At 44.3% G+C, this 15,002-nt stretch overlaps 1 protein-coding gene across 2 annotated transcripts in view; it reads right to left on the bottom strand.

The window, feature by feature from the left end:
- The window catches only part of STAG2 (STAG2 cohesin complex component), a 1,427,207-nt gene that overhangs the window by 1,176,066 nt on the left and 236,139 nt on the right, over window positions 1-15,002 (bottom strand). For both annotated transcript variants that reach the window (XM_085608133.1, XM_085608134.1), the window contains exon 5: window positions 10,355-10,433. In XM_085608133.1, coding sequence (XP_085464259.1) covers window positions 10,355-10,433 — 79 coding nt within the window. The remainder of the gene's footprint in view (window positions 1-10,354; window positions 10,434-15,002) is intronic.

The following is a 15,002-nucleotide window of genomic DNA, read 5'->3' as shown; positions in this document are numbered from 1 at the left end:
CTTTCCAACACTAGATCAGTTAATAGACCGTGTGACTGTTTCCTCTGACTGGCTAAACATTCATGAAGTGGACGCATGTGGAGTCTGGCATGGGGGAAAGATTATGATGCAAGATGCCATCATTCCCAATTGTTGCATAAACACTTGAGCTGGAAGTGATTGATTGGGTTGTAATTTGAGAATTAGCACCTGAATGTTTTGAATTCTGCCTGCATTGGGAAAAGCTAGATCATTTTGAGTATCCAGAGTTGCTCCTAGGTAGTTCTGAATTTTGTTTGGCTGAAGATGTGATTTTAACACATTGACTGTAAAACCTAGTTGGTGAAGTAACTGAATTGTTACGGAAGTATGGTTGTGGCATTGTTGGCACGTGTTGGCTTTTATGAGCCAGTCGTCCAGATAGGTGAAGACATGTATGCTTTGTCTTCTTAGATGCGCAGCTACCACCGCTAGACACTTTGTGAAGACTCTGGGGGCAGTGGTGACTCCAAATGGGAGTACCTTGAATTGGCAGTGCTGACCTGCTACCATGAACCTGAGAAATTTGTGGTGAGCTAGATGGATTGGAATATGAAAATAGGTGTCTTAAGTCTAGAGTCGAAAGAAAGTTGCCCTTTCGCAAAAGAGGTAGCACCTGTTAAAGTGTTACCATGTGGAAATGGTCTGTGTTTATGTAAAGATTTAGTTCTCCAAGATTTAATATTGGTCTGAGTGAACCGTCCTTTTTGGGAATTCGGAAGTAAAAGAAGTAGACGCCCGACCCCGGATGTTGTGGTACGGGCTCTATAGCTTGTTTTAGAAGTAGTGATTGTACCTCTTGTTTGAGAAGATGCAGGTGATCCAGTGAAAGTTTGTGCAACTTTGGGGGAATGTTTGGAAGAGTGTTGATGAACTGCAGGCAGTAACCAGAATGGATAATTTGGAGAACCCACTTGTCTGTTATTGACTGCCACTTTGGTAGAAATTGTGACAGTCTTCCCCCCCACGGGTGTTAAGAGGTCGGGGGAACTGTGGGCAAGTCACTGTTTTGTGTTGGAGGGGGAGGTTGTGTGTTGGAACCTCTACCTCTGACATTGCCGTTGTTTCCTCTATAATTACCTCTGAAGTAAGATTTGGAACATGAGGGTTGGTTATTGCCCTTGTAGGTGGACGTAGTGTCAGAGGAAGTGGTTTTGAGCCCTGCTTGATAAAAGGAGCACCGAAAGGAACCGCAGCCTTGTGAAGACTGAAGGGCTCCCATTGATTTTTTTTGGATTTTTTTTAGTTTTATATAGCGCGAACTTGACCCGAATCAGGTATCAGAGCGCTTTACATTAGGACACATTCATTTTTGTTAGGCACGAGGAGATTAAGTGATTTGCCCAGAATCACAAGATGTTCAGCATCATTTAGCCACTTCTGTATCTTCCTTCATTTTTTCAAATAAAGAGTCTACCACCAGCCCAAATAGGCGTTCCTTGATCAAATGGTGTGTTCAATATTGAGGTTTGAACATCTGGTTTGAACCCAGATATGCGTAGCCAGGAGTGCCTTCTTAAACGGACAAAAGTGTTCACCGCCCTAGTAGATGTATCAGCTGCCTCTAGGGAGCACCTAATTTGATTGTTGGAAATTAGTTGTCCCTCACGTACCAGGTCTTGGGCTTTTAATTTATGTTCTTGGGGTAAGAGTTGTATAAGTTGTTCCATCTCATCCCAATGCGCACAGTCATATCTGGCTAATAGCGCTTGTGTGTTTGATATGCGCCAGGAGTTAGCTGCTTGGGAAGCTATTCTTTTACCTGAAGCGTCAAGGAGCTTTGACTCTTTATCTGGGGGGGATGCGTCTCCAGTAGTCTGAGTTTGCCCTTTTGCGTGCATTAGAGACAACTAATGAGTCTTAGGGTAATTGTACCCTTATGTAAACTGGATAAGATTCTTTATCCACCCTGGGGGTAAGGATGCATGCACTGACAGGATCCTTAAAAATAGCGTCTACATGTCTGGTCATTCCTTTGAGCATGGGCAACATGTGTGTGTTTTTTGTGTGTTTTTTAATGTTTCAAAGAGGAAATCCTCTTGATGGGATTCTTAATGCAGCTGGAGCCCATGACAGTTGGCAGCCCTGCCTAGCAATTCAATATATCCTACACGATCATCTGGTTGAGAGGACCTGGTAGGTCAGGGTCATTGTCTGTGGGCGAGTCAGTATTATCGTCATCCCACTCATCTGGCGGTCCAGGCTGAGTATCACCCCGTCCCCATCACCCTGGTTGTCAGGTATATATGGTGGTGAGTGCTCAGGTGAAGTTGGCACAGACAGAGACCGAGGTAAAGGTGGTAAAGGAAGAGGAAGAGAAGGGGGAAGGGTCTGTCCCAATAGTTCTCTTCTTTAATGGAATGTGGTATTCCTCTTTGGTATTAGCCCCTCTTTTTAAAGTCACTTTGGTAGTAACGTGGCCGGTTTTTTGACGTATGACCAAAATCTTCTGTTCGGGTCTGGTTTTTCGAGCAGATAAGCGAAGCTATGCTTCTTAGGTGACTTTGGTGCATCAGGCTGTTTTGGCGCCAAAATTGTCGGTGCCGGAGGTTTTGGAGCTGGTGTTATCAGATCCAATATGGTTTTCGGTGCAGAGTGGTGATGGTCAGAGCCGGACTTGGTCTTTGATCCCGAAGGCTTTCGCTCTGTGCCCGATTTGGAATGGGGCTTTTCAGAGCCGGAGGGCTTTGGGGTAAGCTTCGGTGCAGAGCTAGTAGGCAGGGCATCGGAAGCATGGTCTCAGTGCCGACCGGGGCCAGAGGGTGCAGGTTGGTCCGGAGCCTTCTTTTTAACTGGTTGACTTGGGAGTCGGGGCAAAGAAGGGACTGTACTTACAGTATGTTGTCCATGCCGGATCTCTCGTCCTGGTCGGAGCCCTCTTCCGAAACAGAAATGGGATCCTCATCCTCTTCGGCCCCGATAGAGTCTCTGGCTTCTTCTTCCGATTCAGGTCCGAAGAGGTCCAGAATGGAGCCTGTGTGATGGCTCTGTATGCAGCATCGTCGACCCAGACTATTGTGAAGCGTCTTTTTATAGCGGAAAGCCTTACACGCGTCGCAGTCCTGGTCTTTGTTTTCTCGCGACAAACACAGGTTGCACAGGTATTTCACGTGGCACCGGGGCAGTATTTAAAGGGCGTTCGTTCCATCGACTAGCATTCCGATCGAAAGAGGGTTTTTTCGAAACAAACAATACGCTAAGAATGGAATACGCGATCGGAAACAATTCCATCGAGGGTGAGTCGTCTACGCACCGAGGGAAGCCGAAGGATGGGTGTCGAACTAGAGCGTAGCAAGTAACATCCGAACCCAATGGCGGAAAAAAACAATCTGAAAATGGAGTCGATGACCATGCGCACTATCAGCGAAAGGAAGAGTCACCTACCTCGTGACTAGAAAGACTTCTTAGAAGAAAAACAAAGTGCAAACATCCAGTCCCAACACTAGATGGTGATCTATGCATAAGCATGTGATCTACAGCTCACATGCCTCGTTCTAGGGTTTCGTAGCTTGAAGATCTTCTAGATTCACATGCTTTGTGCAATTTTGAATGCTTGGGTCCACACTGGTGAAACATTCTGGATTGAGAATGGACGCTGGCATATGCCGAGCCATCAACCAACTCCAACCGGAAGTCCACAATACCCCAGTGCAGGGCCACGATCTAATATTTTATCTTCCTATTCCCTTCCACAAACAACCTCCATTGGAGAGGTGGGAGGGACACTTGTGAATCTAAGAGCATCAAGCTTCATAATCATAATTACAGGTAATCAATGAGTTTCTTTTTTTAACATGAAATCTTTTCTACATTCACATACTTTGTATAAACTATGAAGCGGTATTACCTCCCTTGGAGAGGTGGGACAGAAGAGGGAGTGAATGCAAAAAGAATTCTTAGCTGCTTGACCAACTGTATTCTTTCGTGACTAAGTAACCAAAATAAAGTTGTGGAATTATGTACTGAAGACCAAGTGGCTGCCCTGCAGATTCTTGCATAGAAACGTTGGCCATAAAAGCTACTGTAGCTCCTTTTTTCCTGGTGGAATACTTTGTCTAAAGTCTTGTTGTCCAGTTTTGCTGGGCTGTGAAAAACTACTAAATGTTTTGTACAAACCATTTAGCACGGATACTTTTTTTTGTTACAGCTATACCCAAGGCCTGTGTTGAATGTCCTATGTAGAATTAATTGGCATTCCTAAATTCATGATTAACCTGTAGTACATAATCACTCATGACATCTTATGTGTGCGTAAGGCTTTCTGCTGCATTAGATGGCCTTTAGAAAAAAAAGATGTTAAGCTAATGCTCTGATTGATGAGAAAAGTTCATATCACCTTTAGTGAGAATTTAGGGTTTTTGCATAACCACTTTGTTCTCATGAAAGGTCCTGCATCGTGAGTGCCTGTATTTCACTTACCTTTCTTAATGAAATTGCCACTAAGAACACTGTCTTTAATGTAAAATGCTTGAGTGTGGCTATGCGCATGGCCTTAAATGGTGTAATTGGACGAGCCAGCACAAAATTGAGGATAGATTCCACTATGAGTGAGATACTGCCCAAGTAAGTAGGTAGGTATTTTTGTTCCTGCCATGAACCATTTGATTAGGTGTATAGAGAATACATGCTCATCAGGCTGTCCTCTCAAATAAGACACATTAAGAGATACGTCTACTCTTAAATGAGGCCTAACTAAAACCATGGCCTGATGGACGTTGTACTGGAAGCTGGCAGTTTGACACCATGCTAGTTAACTTTTCCATACAAGAGTGTCGAACTTGCTATAGGAAGGCCTACATGTTTCTTTGATGAGTGTTTTAATAAGACTAAATGCTGAAACTTCGCCACCTCTGGAGTTTCCTATGGTTTGGGTAAATTACTTCTGCTACTTCCTTAAAGGAATTAGGGCATACTTTTGTCTTGACTGCTGTACTAGATAAGAGAACCAAGGTTCATGAGGACGCTTTGGAACTATCACAACCAAGGGCACATTGAATGCTCTGAATTTCTCCATAACTGTTGGTATCAATGGTACAAGGAGAAAAGCGTATGCAAATACCCCACAGCAGTTTACTGGCACATCATTCCCCAGAGACTCAAGGAGGTTGTGATTGGATGCTAATGACCAACATTTAGCTTTTTCTGGAGTTACAACATGGTACCCATTACAACCGTACCTCCTTCCATTGTTGGCATGCATGACTATTAAACAGAGCATTAGAGCTGCTATCGGGTGGGATTCACTTTCTTCATCTCCCTATCCTGTCCACTACTTCAAATCTCTTGTTCTTTGTAGGGTTGAGTACCCATGGATGATGTTGACAAGGCAAGCAGTGAAAAACACTTTACAAAAATAAGCATGTAATAGTATTGCGATCTTGATTATCTATGCCAGTGTGAAGTCTACAAAGGGGCAAATTACCTTTTTTTCTCTTGTCATTTGAACTGAGGAAGCTGAAGTTAGTCTGGCCAAAGCATAATATTGAGACCTGTTCAAATAGGTCTGCTGTTGCTGCCATGGACTTTAATATCTTTAAGCATAGTAACCTCTGCGATTGAACAAGAGCTCCCTGCCTCAGGCTTCATGAAAAGGAATTTGATCAACAGAAATGCAAGAAATTCACACTGAGTGCTGTATCAGTGTCTGCCTTCATCTTTAAGGCCTCATTCATGTGTTGTTCAAATATGGTTTTTCAATTGAAAGGCGTTTCTAATGAACTGTTTCTAAACTTGGGGCCCAAAGTAAGTGTATCTTAACCAGCCCGGGCACATTAGTACTATGGCTAGTGCCATTTGCCAAAATCCAGTCATGGCTGCCTCCATTGATGCATCAATAATTGCTGCTGATGCTCTAGCTCATGTCATAGAACAACTCTAGTCTCTTCCTCCTTATGTTCTGGATTCCACTATAAAAAAAAAAAAGAGGTAATATCAGACCACATTGGTCTGTTATCACAGCCAAGGATAGCCAATGTGTCCACAACAGCCTTCTAATCCTGGTAGCTCCCCAGCTACCTGAAAGTATCTCTCCTGTGTGAAGCCCAGTCTACTGAATTAGTAGCTTGCATTTGGTTGAATATATGTATAACTAATTTGAAAAGAGTAGAAAATGTATTTTCAGAACTTGATGTTTGGAGAAAAAAGGTTACATTTCCAAAATGCATTTAAAGCTTATATTTGAGTGATAAACCATGAGGTGTTGGGAAGACTTATTACTCCTATTATACCTTGGTGCCTATAACATTGCAGCTATGGCTGCTATGTAGTACCAATATAGATGCATTGAACCTTGATGTAGCCTTTTTAGGTCTCGCCTGACCCAGCGCATGCACCTTGTCTGGCGAGACATTTAGTAGGTGGGTTTCGAAAGTGCTACCCACATTTTTGTGCTGGCTAAAAGCATCAGTGCACAATTGCGTGCACGCGCACAGCTGCTCCCCGCATTCCCCGCTCCCCCAGCCATCTGCCTTTCCTGCGCCAGCCTTCAGCACCATCTCCACCCCTCCCCCGCTGCTGCGCGCGCATCCCTAGCGTGCTTTAGCGCATCATCGCGATCACGATCACTTTCAGAGTGATCGCGATGACTTTCTCTTTCGCCACGCAGCCAATGCTTGTTTAAATTACTATTGCCTCTCAAATTTGGTTTTGCAAGTGCTATTAGTTTAAAAGCTGGCTCACCGGGGATGTCTTGTGTGACATGGTGCTGATTCAGCCAGCCGTGCAAACTTTCAGAGGCATGTACACGATGGGCGACTCATCATGTAATGAAATGCGAATAACTCTGCTTATTAAAGACACACACTCTCTGATCACCTTCTAAGGCGATCTGTAAACTACAAATTGTGCATTGTATTTCCGGAGTGTTTTGTGCCACAGATTCAATTGCAAATGCTTGTTGAGCCCCTGCCACTGCGACCGTCACGTGACATACTGGAGGAGCAATTCCCAGATCAAACTCTTCACACGCTTCCTAAAACTCTTAAAGAACATTGTGTGAGCTCAAGTTAGTTCATGGTTTAACCTTTCGCCGGGCTCGCGCTTAGCACATCCAGGGTGACATATAATATGTTTAGCCGCATACTTCAGTGCCGCAAAACACAACTGATTAAACTAGCCTGATGTTACACAGATCTTCCTACGTCATGTGCACACCCACACCTGTGATATATCCTGAGGGGCCCAGCAGTGCCTTGTGCGAAGGCGGTGGGTTCCCTCATCTCAAACTTTCTTCCAAAATCATATTTTTATTGTATCTAGGCATCTGTGGTATCAAACAATCTGTCTCCTCTGCTTTTTGGCTAGGACCGTTCGAGCTATAAACAAATCACATATATACATGCCGCAAAGTGAAGTACAGTGCAACGACGCAGGCTACATCAAGGTATTTAAAGATTGAAGGGCACAGAAAATTTGTCCATAAAACAGTCGAAAATGCTCATGCATTTTTCGCATTGAAGATGCTTTAATGAATGCTGCTCTTTCGTTTCATACAGTTTCCTAGACAGGGCTTTAAGTGGGATGAAAAAATGGTGGGTCTCGAAAAGGGGTTGTGTCCTTTGTAATTGAGGGCGTGGCTTATAAACACAGTGTGCCGCCCGACTGGTATTTTGCTGTTTGTCAGTACACCCAGTTATATATATAAATCCAGGGCTTTAAGTGGGCCAGAGCACCAGCAGTTTTTTAAAGGGGGCATCGAAACTGGTCTCTATCAGGCTCTGTTTTGTGCCCTGACACAGGTGGTCTATTTTTTTCCTCGGACTGCAGTGACAGCAGGCACATTGATATGCGCTGCTCACTTTTCACTAGTGGAGAAGTTACAGCATGACGTCATGCCAGCTGAGCGTTGTAGGGGGAAGGGAAATCCTTTAGAGAGTTATTTTCTCTCTTGATTTCCCTTCTCTTTTGAAACTCAGGAGCATCAACATTGCCGTGGTGTCACCAGGGCTCTAAGTGGACGATTTCTCAATATTATATACAAGCCATAGTTGCGGCTTATTTATCTGATGCATTTAACAACCATTGACAAAGCCAATAGTCCAGAGTTGTAGGTATGATGTTACTTATTGTATCATATATCTGAATGCAATGACAGAAACAGAGCTCTGAATGATTTTCAGTGAACATAAATATCTTTCAAAGAAAAGGTTGGAGAACACTGGTCCACAGCCAGTATAATGTTGCAGGCAGGGTAAAAACCCTTTTACTGTAAAATAATCTTATGATCTGTTTTCCCACTATCACGATCAGGGTGATCGATACAGGATGGTGTCCTATTGTACTAAATGTGTGCAGCTTGAACCACAAAGGCAGGTCTTAGAATGTATGCTGACGTTCTCAGCAGCATGATATTTTTTTTCGGGCGTGCACCAGGACAGGGACAGAACCTTGATCTGAGAGGATTTTGAAACCTAAACGCCAAATGTGGTCAATAATTGGGATAGTTGTCTTCTTTGCCAGTTCTTTAAAATCATATAGACATGTTTTAGAGACTGCAATAATTAGTTCAAAGCGTTTGCAAGCTCGTTTCACTAACAAGTGCAACACAGCAATATCGGAAGTGTGTGGATGAGGCTGAGCGGGATCTCCCATTATTGGGACTATGTAGTTGTCCCACTCATGTCAAGAGAAGCCATCTACATCATCTCATTCTTCTTCAGAAGTATCCAGATCATAACGGCGGGCCACATACAGGTGGTACGGGAGTGAGGTGGAGCAGTCTTTGTGGTGTTTCAAATGTTTTGCAGGTCAGGAGGTGGTTGAGGAGGTTGATGCGGCTGGTTTTGAGGAAAGTAGGTGCAATAGTTCATCGCACGCTGAAGATCACCGATTAGGACTAATGGTACCTCTAACACTGAAGGTTCCACATAGTATTATAATTGGGATAGCTGTACATAGAGAGTTGATAGCTTCACCCTCCACATGTAGGTGACGTGTGTTAGCTTCCTCCTAAATTCCTTGATTAACTTTAATAACATTATCATCTTCAGCTGGGTCCTGATAATTTAGTTAACACTGCGTATCTAAAGGGACTCCGCTCTTTAAAATCATCCTAAAACTCAGGAATGATAGAAAGTTAGTTAAAGATACTACACAAAATGCTACTTTGAAAAATGGGCTCCAGATCCATACATGTGGGCGGACCAGTCAGTGCTTAGGATTATTAACAGCGATCCCCTGATGGAGAACCTGCATGAACCTTCAACATACGCCCTCTTTTCACCAGAAGAAATTCATGTCCTTAAGAACGCCTTCTTTGAATTAGTCCAAAGTCAACAGTTCCAAAAGGAGAAAAGTGCCTGTAAAGGAAAAACAGTGATGGGAATCCAAATTTTACTTTGGAAAAGAAGGTAGAGCAGAGTTCACAGGACTCTGTTTCACACAACATGCTGTAGAAAATCGGAGGTATGGTGACCTCTAAATGGGGTTGAGTCGGGTGAGGGGAGTGCTGGCAGTTGAAAGGCTCAAGCTCAGGTCTTTCACTTTGAGGCTGTTAAGCTACTAAAGTAAATGTTTGGAGGCCTTGTAGGCCTTCATTGGGAGATGCTGCATTTTGAAGGATACTAAGATTTTCAGCTTGACCAGGAATCATTCAAGAAGGTGAATCAATGAAAGATCCAAGATTGGTAAAGTTAAAGCTATGATGCAAATAAAGACCACAACAGATGCTGGCAGCTTCTGGAGAAAAGATACAATTCAAAATAAGTCATTATTGTTACCTAGCACTAGGCACTGGCTTTCTAGTCACACAGACTAGACATGTTGAGGGAAGAAAAAGAAATTACTGCACAAAAACAAAGCCCTAAGACTCAACACCTGAACAACTATGACCCCTAGCAAAATGTCTCTGGGTGCTGCTGGCTTAATCTCAGAGACTGGTCACAGGATTTCTGTTAAGGACACAATCTGATCATGGCAGTCTACTGACAGTTTAGTACTACAGCTGCAACCAGACATTGCTTGCCTATACATAGTTTGCTTCAGTACCAAATTGAGCAAATTAAACTATTTACTGCAATTATGAAAGACTTCATTGAGTTTATCCAACCCATATCCTGATCTGAAAACCTAAGCATGTGAGAATCTGTTTTTTACTAATACACCAGTACAAATGATCATTACAAACTTTTTAATTATTGCAATCACTGTTGTGTTTGTGTGCACATGTATATACATATATATTGCATTTGATAAAAGGCAGAATTAGACAATTTAATAACTGCCTGGATTTTTACAGCAAAATGTGGTTTTATGCCACGGTAAAACATTTGCATTTAAACGTCTATCTGGCAAAAATGAGTGTAAAAGGAGAATAAAATCAACTAAGTAGAGTACATACTTTTCCTTTGCCTTGTTTTAGATTCTTTCCATCAATATCATCAAAATCTGTATCAGAAGAAAAGTGTGTTTCAGTCTCCCTATAAAAGATAAAAGTTTGTTAACCTTCAAAAACAACTATCGGTTATACTTAAATTGTACTTTGTTTTACAACATCTATAGCAATATGCCTATGAAAATATTACTGGCAATTGATCTATTTCCTGAAGGATAGATCTAAATGCCCACTTTTCATGTTAAAATGATGCTCTCTGGATGTGTGTGTGGGACATATTGTTGGCTCATTGGCAAATTTCAAACATCCTAATTAAGGAAAATCAGTCCGCTATTAATTTTAGTGAGAGTTACTTCTGGTTCAGAGAAGGCCTGGCAGTTAGTACGGGCTCCACTGTTCCCATTGAAACAGAGATGACTGATATGCATGTGGCTGGGTCCAAAATGAGATAGAATGTAGAGCAAAATAAAAATGGACTTGGATGTGGCTGAGATTAATTCAAGGGATCTACCCTTCACTTTCTTGTATACTTCATCCAATTTGTTTTAATCATAGGTTTTCATATTACATGTACATATTTTATTTTTCATACTTTGATTACCAATTACGTTCACAATTCTGAATGTTTAAACAAGTGTCTCTTGCTAAAATACCTGCTTTCATTGTTTTACGGTGAGTGCATTTTAGTATGATAAAAAATCATGCAAATTTAAGCCAGGTATTAAGAACTTACCCTAGTACTTGCATCATTTGGGAGACAGTCGTACGATTCATAAGCGCTGTTTATATGACACTCCACCCGGATTAATTATTAGTGACATTTTCAGATGTGCTTTCACACCATTTCAGGACTTTTACAGAGGGAGTCACAACTGCGTTTCCATATCAGCCCTCCCCCACCCCTCCCCTCCTCCGGGACACTCCAGTGTGGCTACTGTGACATTCTACTAAGTTAATGAGATCTCAGCTTCTGGTGGACTCAACTGACCAACTGCTGCGGTTCTGTAGTGCGTGTAACATCTACTCTTCTTCAACTGAGTTACCACTGTGGGTTAAGTGGCATTTTTACTAGAGTGGCATCTCTTTTATTCCGGAGTGCACTCAAAGGTCCACTATTGTGATTTCTCCAATATTTTCCAAAGTAGCAACACCTTTCAAGGTTTGCAGAGGCCTAGTTTTGCAACCTGTGCAGTCCCCATGTTACCTGCACAGCAGTACCATATTCAACTATCACCGATATACTAGTTGGACTAAAGGACTGTGACCGGACTCTTTGTGGATTCCTTAGACCATGGGTACTTGCAAACATTTTCCCAAGAGCCACAAAGTTTGGTCTGTGATGTGACTGAGGGCCATGTTGATGCCAGGCAAAGGGCTGGTAGGGGTGGGGGGGCCGCGGGGGGAGAGAAGAGAGAGAGAGAGCCAGAGCGAAAGAGCCAGAGCGAGAGAGCGCCAGAGCGAGCGAGCGCCAGAGTGTGAGAAAGTGCCATCTTTCTTGCATGGCATGCCCCCACTTTTTGCTGAATTGCTGAATGTACTTTCAGTGTGCCCTGGACTCCTGCCAATCAGGTGCCCAGGGCTTATGTTCCTTTCCTAAACAAAAAGCTCCACATTGGCAAACCCTGGCCACGTCAGCCTCTGGTAAATGGTACCCTAGGTACCCAGGGCCTTGTGACCAGGGAAGGCATCTAAGGGCTGCAGCACTCATTGTGCCACCCATAGAAGCCCTGTACCCTAACACACACTGCCCTTGCAGGCTGAGTGTCTGGGTACAAGACAAAACAGAGTCGACATGGCACACATCCCTGTGTGCCATGCCCACCACCTAAACTGCCCTGGCATACATCAGCCACCCCTCTAGCTGGGTGCCCGATGCCAGTGGTGTGGGCACAGGAGCATGAGATCTGTGCCCCTACAGTAACCAGGTCCATTCCTGGGCACTGTAAGTGCAGTGCTGCCATTTAAGAGTACATGGTGCTGAGAGCTCATCAAACACGAACTCCACAGCACCATAATGGCAACACTGAAGACTGAGAAGCTTGGTATCAAACTTCTCAGCACATTAAACCCACACTGATGCCAGTGTGGGATTTAATGTACCAAGCACCACAGAGGGCATCTTAGAGATGCCCCCTGAAACCTAACCTACAATCCACGTCTGGTCTGAAGGGCTGCCTAGGCTGCCACACAGCAGACATGTTGCTGGACCCCTGGCTAGGAGAGCTCCTGCTCTCCTGGGCCTGCAACAATGCACATCCTGGGCGAGGTGCTAGGTCTCCTCCCCCAGGATGGACAGGGGGAAGCTTCAAAGGCATGCTACCTCTGTGAGCTTCCCCAGGCCACTTGCAACCCCCACTCTGGCAGGAAGCCTGACTGGAATCCCCAAATAAGGACAAGCGATGTGCCAGCCTGCCAACCCCACCCCTCAGGTGGGGGAGGCGAGGTGAAGCACATCTCCGGGCGCTCGCCATCTTGAAGATGGGAGGCCCTACCCAATCAGGACTAGGCTACTGCCCCCCCTCCCACAGGAGGGTGGCAGGATAGGGGGTGTACCCACCACAGGACAGGGACCTATTGGTCCCTGCCCTTTACCTACCTGTAACGCCCCTAAATCTAGTATTTAGGGGAACCCTGAACCTTCCTTCCCGAGATTACAGATCCCAAAAAACAAAGAAGAGCAAGAAGAAAGAAGACCTGCCCTGCAGCTGCTAAGAAGAGGAAGACACCAACTGCTTTGGTCGACCCTCGAACCTGCTCCTGCTACAACCCGGCACCACTTGTGGCCAGCAACCTCACAAACCCCGGAGGACCTGGCTACCTTCTGGCTCTAAGCACCTGGGACTCCCATGAGCAGAGGCTCTGCTCAAACTCAGCATCTAATCCCTGGCATCAGCCCGGAACCGCGAACCCTGCACACTGTGCACCCGCCAAGCCTGGCCTGTGCCGGAGTGAACAAAGACCACAAGGACGACCCCCCCGGCGACTGTGACCCCGAGTCCAGCACCCAAGGACTTCCCTCGACGCTCCTGATGACGCCTGCAGCCTCAGAACCAGGTACCCCCCCAACCGCGATCAACAGAGGGTAAGATTTCCTGACACTAAAAAGCACCCCTGCACCCGGCGCCCTGCGGCCCCGTGTGCCGAACTCTTGAGTACGTACCTATCCTCCAACTACCCAACTTACCTCTCAAAGTGGTGGTGGCACCTGAAGAATCTTCGTCCCCGAGCTTGCAGTCTTTTTCTAAACCGGAGCTTTACCATTGAAATCAATTGAGCGCCCAAAGGCTCAAAAGAACCCTGCACCCAGCCGCCCGAGTGGCCCTGGCAGTGCAACCTCTACACCCATCTACTTCCCCACTTGCCCTGAGTAAGTGACCAGGAGCCCAGCTCCCACAGCCGCATGGCCTGCTAGTTAGCGGCCACCAACCAAGGCCCCCCCCTACCTCTCATAGGATAACATTGGGCCTAACTCTCTCTGCACCCGGCTGCCCCTGTGCCGCTGAGGGTCACCCAACTGTACCTACCTGACCCTGGGGGACCCCTGAGTCTAAGTCCAGAACCTTAACTCTGCCAGTCGAGTACTTACCTTTAAACCGATAACTCAATTTTCTCCATAGGGTAACATTGACTGGTTTTTCCTGAAAGTGTGGAGTTTTCAAAACTTAAAATATTCACCAAAAATCAGCCGAGTAACGAAAACACTCACCTGCTACTAGGTGAGCTCCCAGTGCTGGATCTTGGTGCCCAGCACTGACCCTGAAACATATTCATAACACTACTTACCAGTAACCCAATTTTCTTCCATAGGAAATCATGGATTGTTTTTCTGTGAAATTTATTCTAAGTGTCGATTTTTGCAAACTTTAAATATTCCTTAAAAATCGTATAAATTGTAAAAACGTAATTACTTACCTGTTTTGGATAAAGGTTCCAGTACTCAGTCTAGGCACCCAGTACTGGATTACGAAAGTAACGAGAACATACTATACCTGCAACTTGCACTTTCTTCCATAGGGAATCATTGACTGTTTTCTATGAAATTTCTGTCAACTTTTAAAATAGCAAAATATTACTTAAAAATCCTAGTAGTAACTAAGTCGACTTTTATCATTTGTTTCTAAGAACTGTCCCAGGGCTGAATCTAGGATCTAGTCCTGGAATTACAAAAGTAATCATTGCAAATATCCTGAAACTTCAATTGAACTCAATGCATTATTGTGTTTAAACTGTGTTGCCTATTGCAACAACTTGTAAATATCTACAAAAGCCAATTGCATATTGCAAAAGTATTTATCTAAAGCATCTCATTCTGAGAAGGTATATTTTAATACCGGTTTGTTCTAAAATAAAACAAGCATATATTTTTTATATATAAACCATTGGCCTAGAGTTCAGTTATTGAGTGTGTGAAACTATTTGCTGACTGAGTGCGTACAACAAAATGCTTTACACTGTCCTCTGATACTGCCTTACTGCTCGACCAAGCTACCACATTAGAGAGTAAGGTTCTATCTAACTTTAACCTCTGGGGACTGTGGACTCTGTACACCCTGTACCTATTTGGGAACAGTATATACAGAGCCACTTTCTCACACAGAGCGCCAGAGACAGGCAGGCAGGGAGAGAGAGAGACACAGAGAGAGAGAGAGAGACA

This window comes from Triturus cristatus, chromosome 5_2 (assembly GCF_964204655.1).
Source record: "Triturus cristatus chromosome 5_2, aTriCri1.1, whole genome shotgun sequence".
NCBI lineage: Eukaryota > Metazoa > Chordata > Amphibia > Caudata > Salamandridae > Triturus > Triturus cristatus.
The sequence above is the reverse complement of the archived record's forward strand: the minus strand, read 5'-3'. Positions and strand labels throughout refer to the sequence as shown.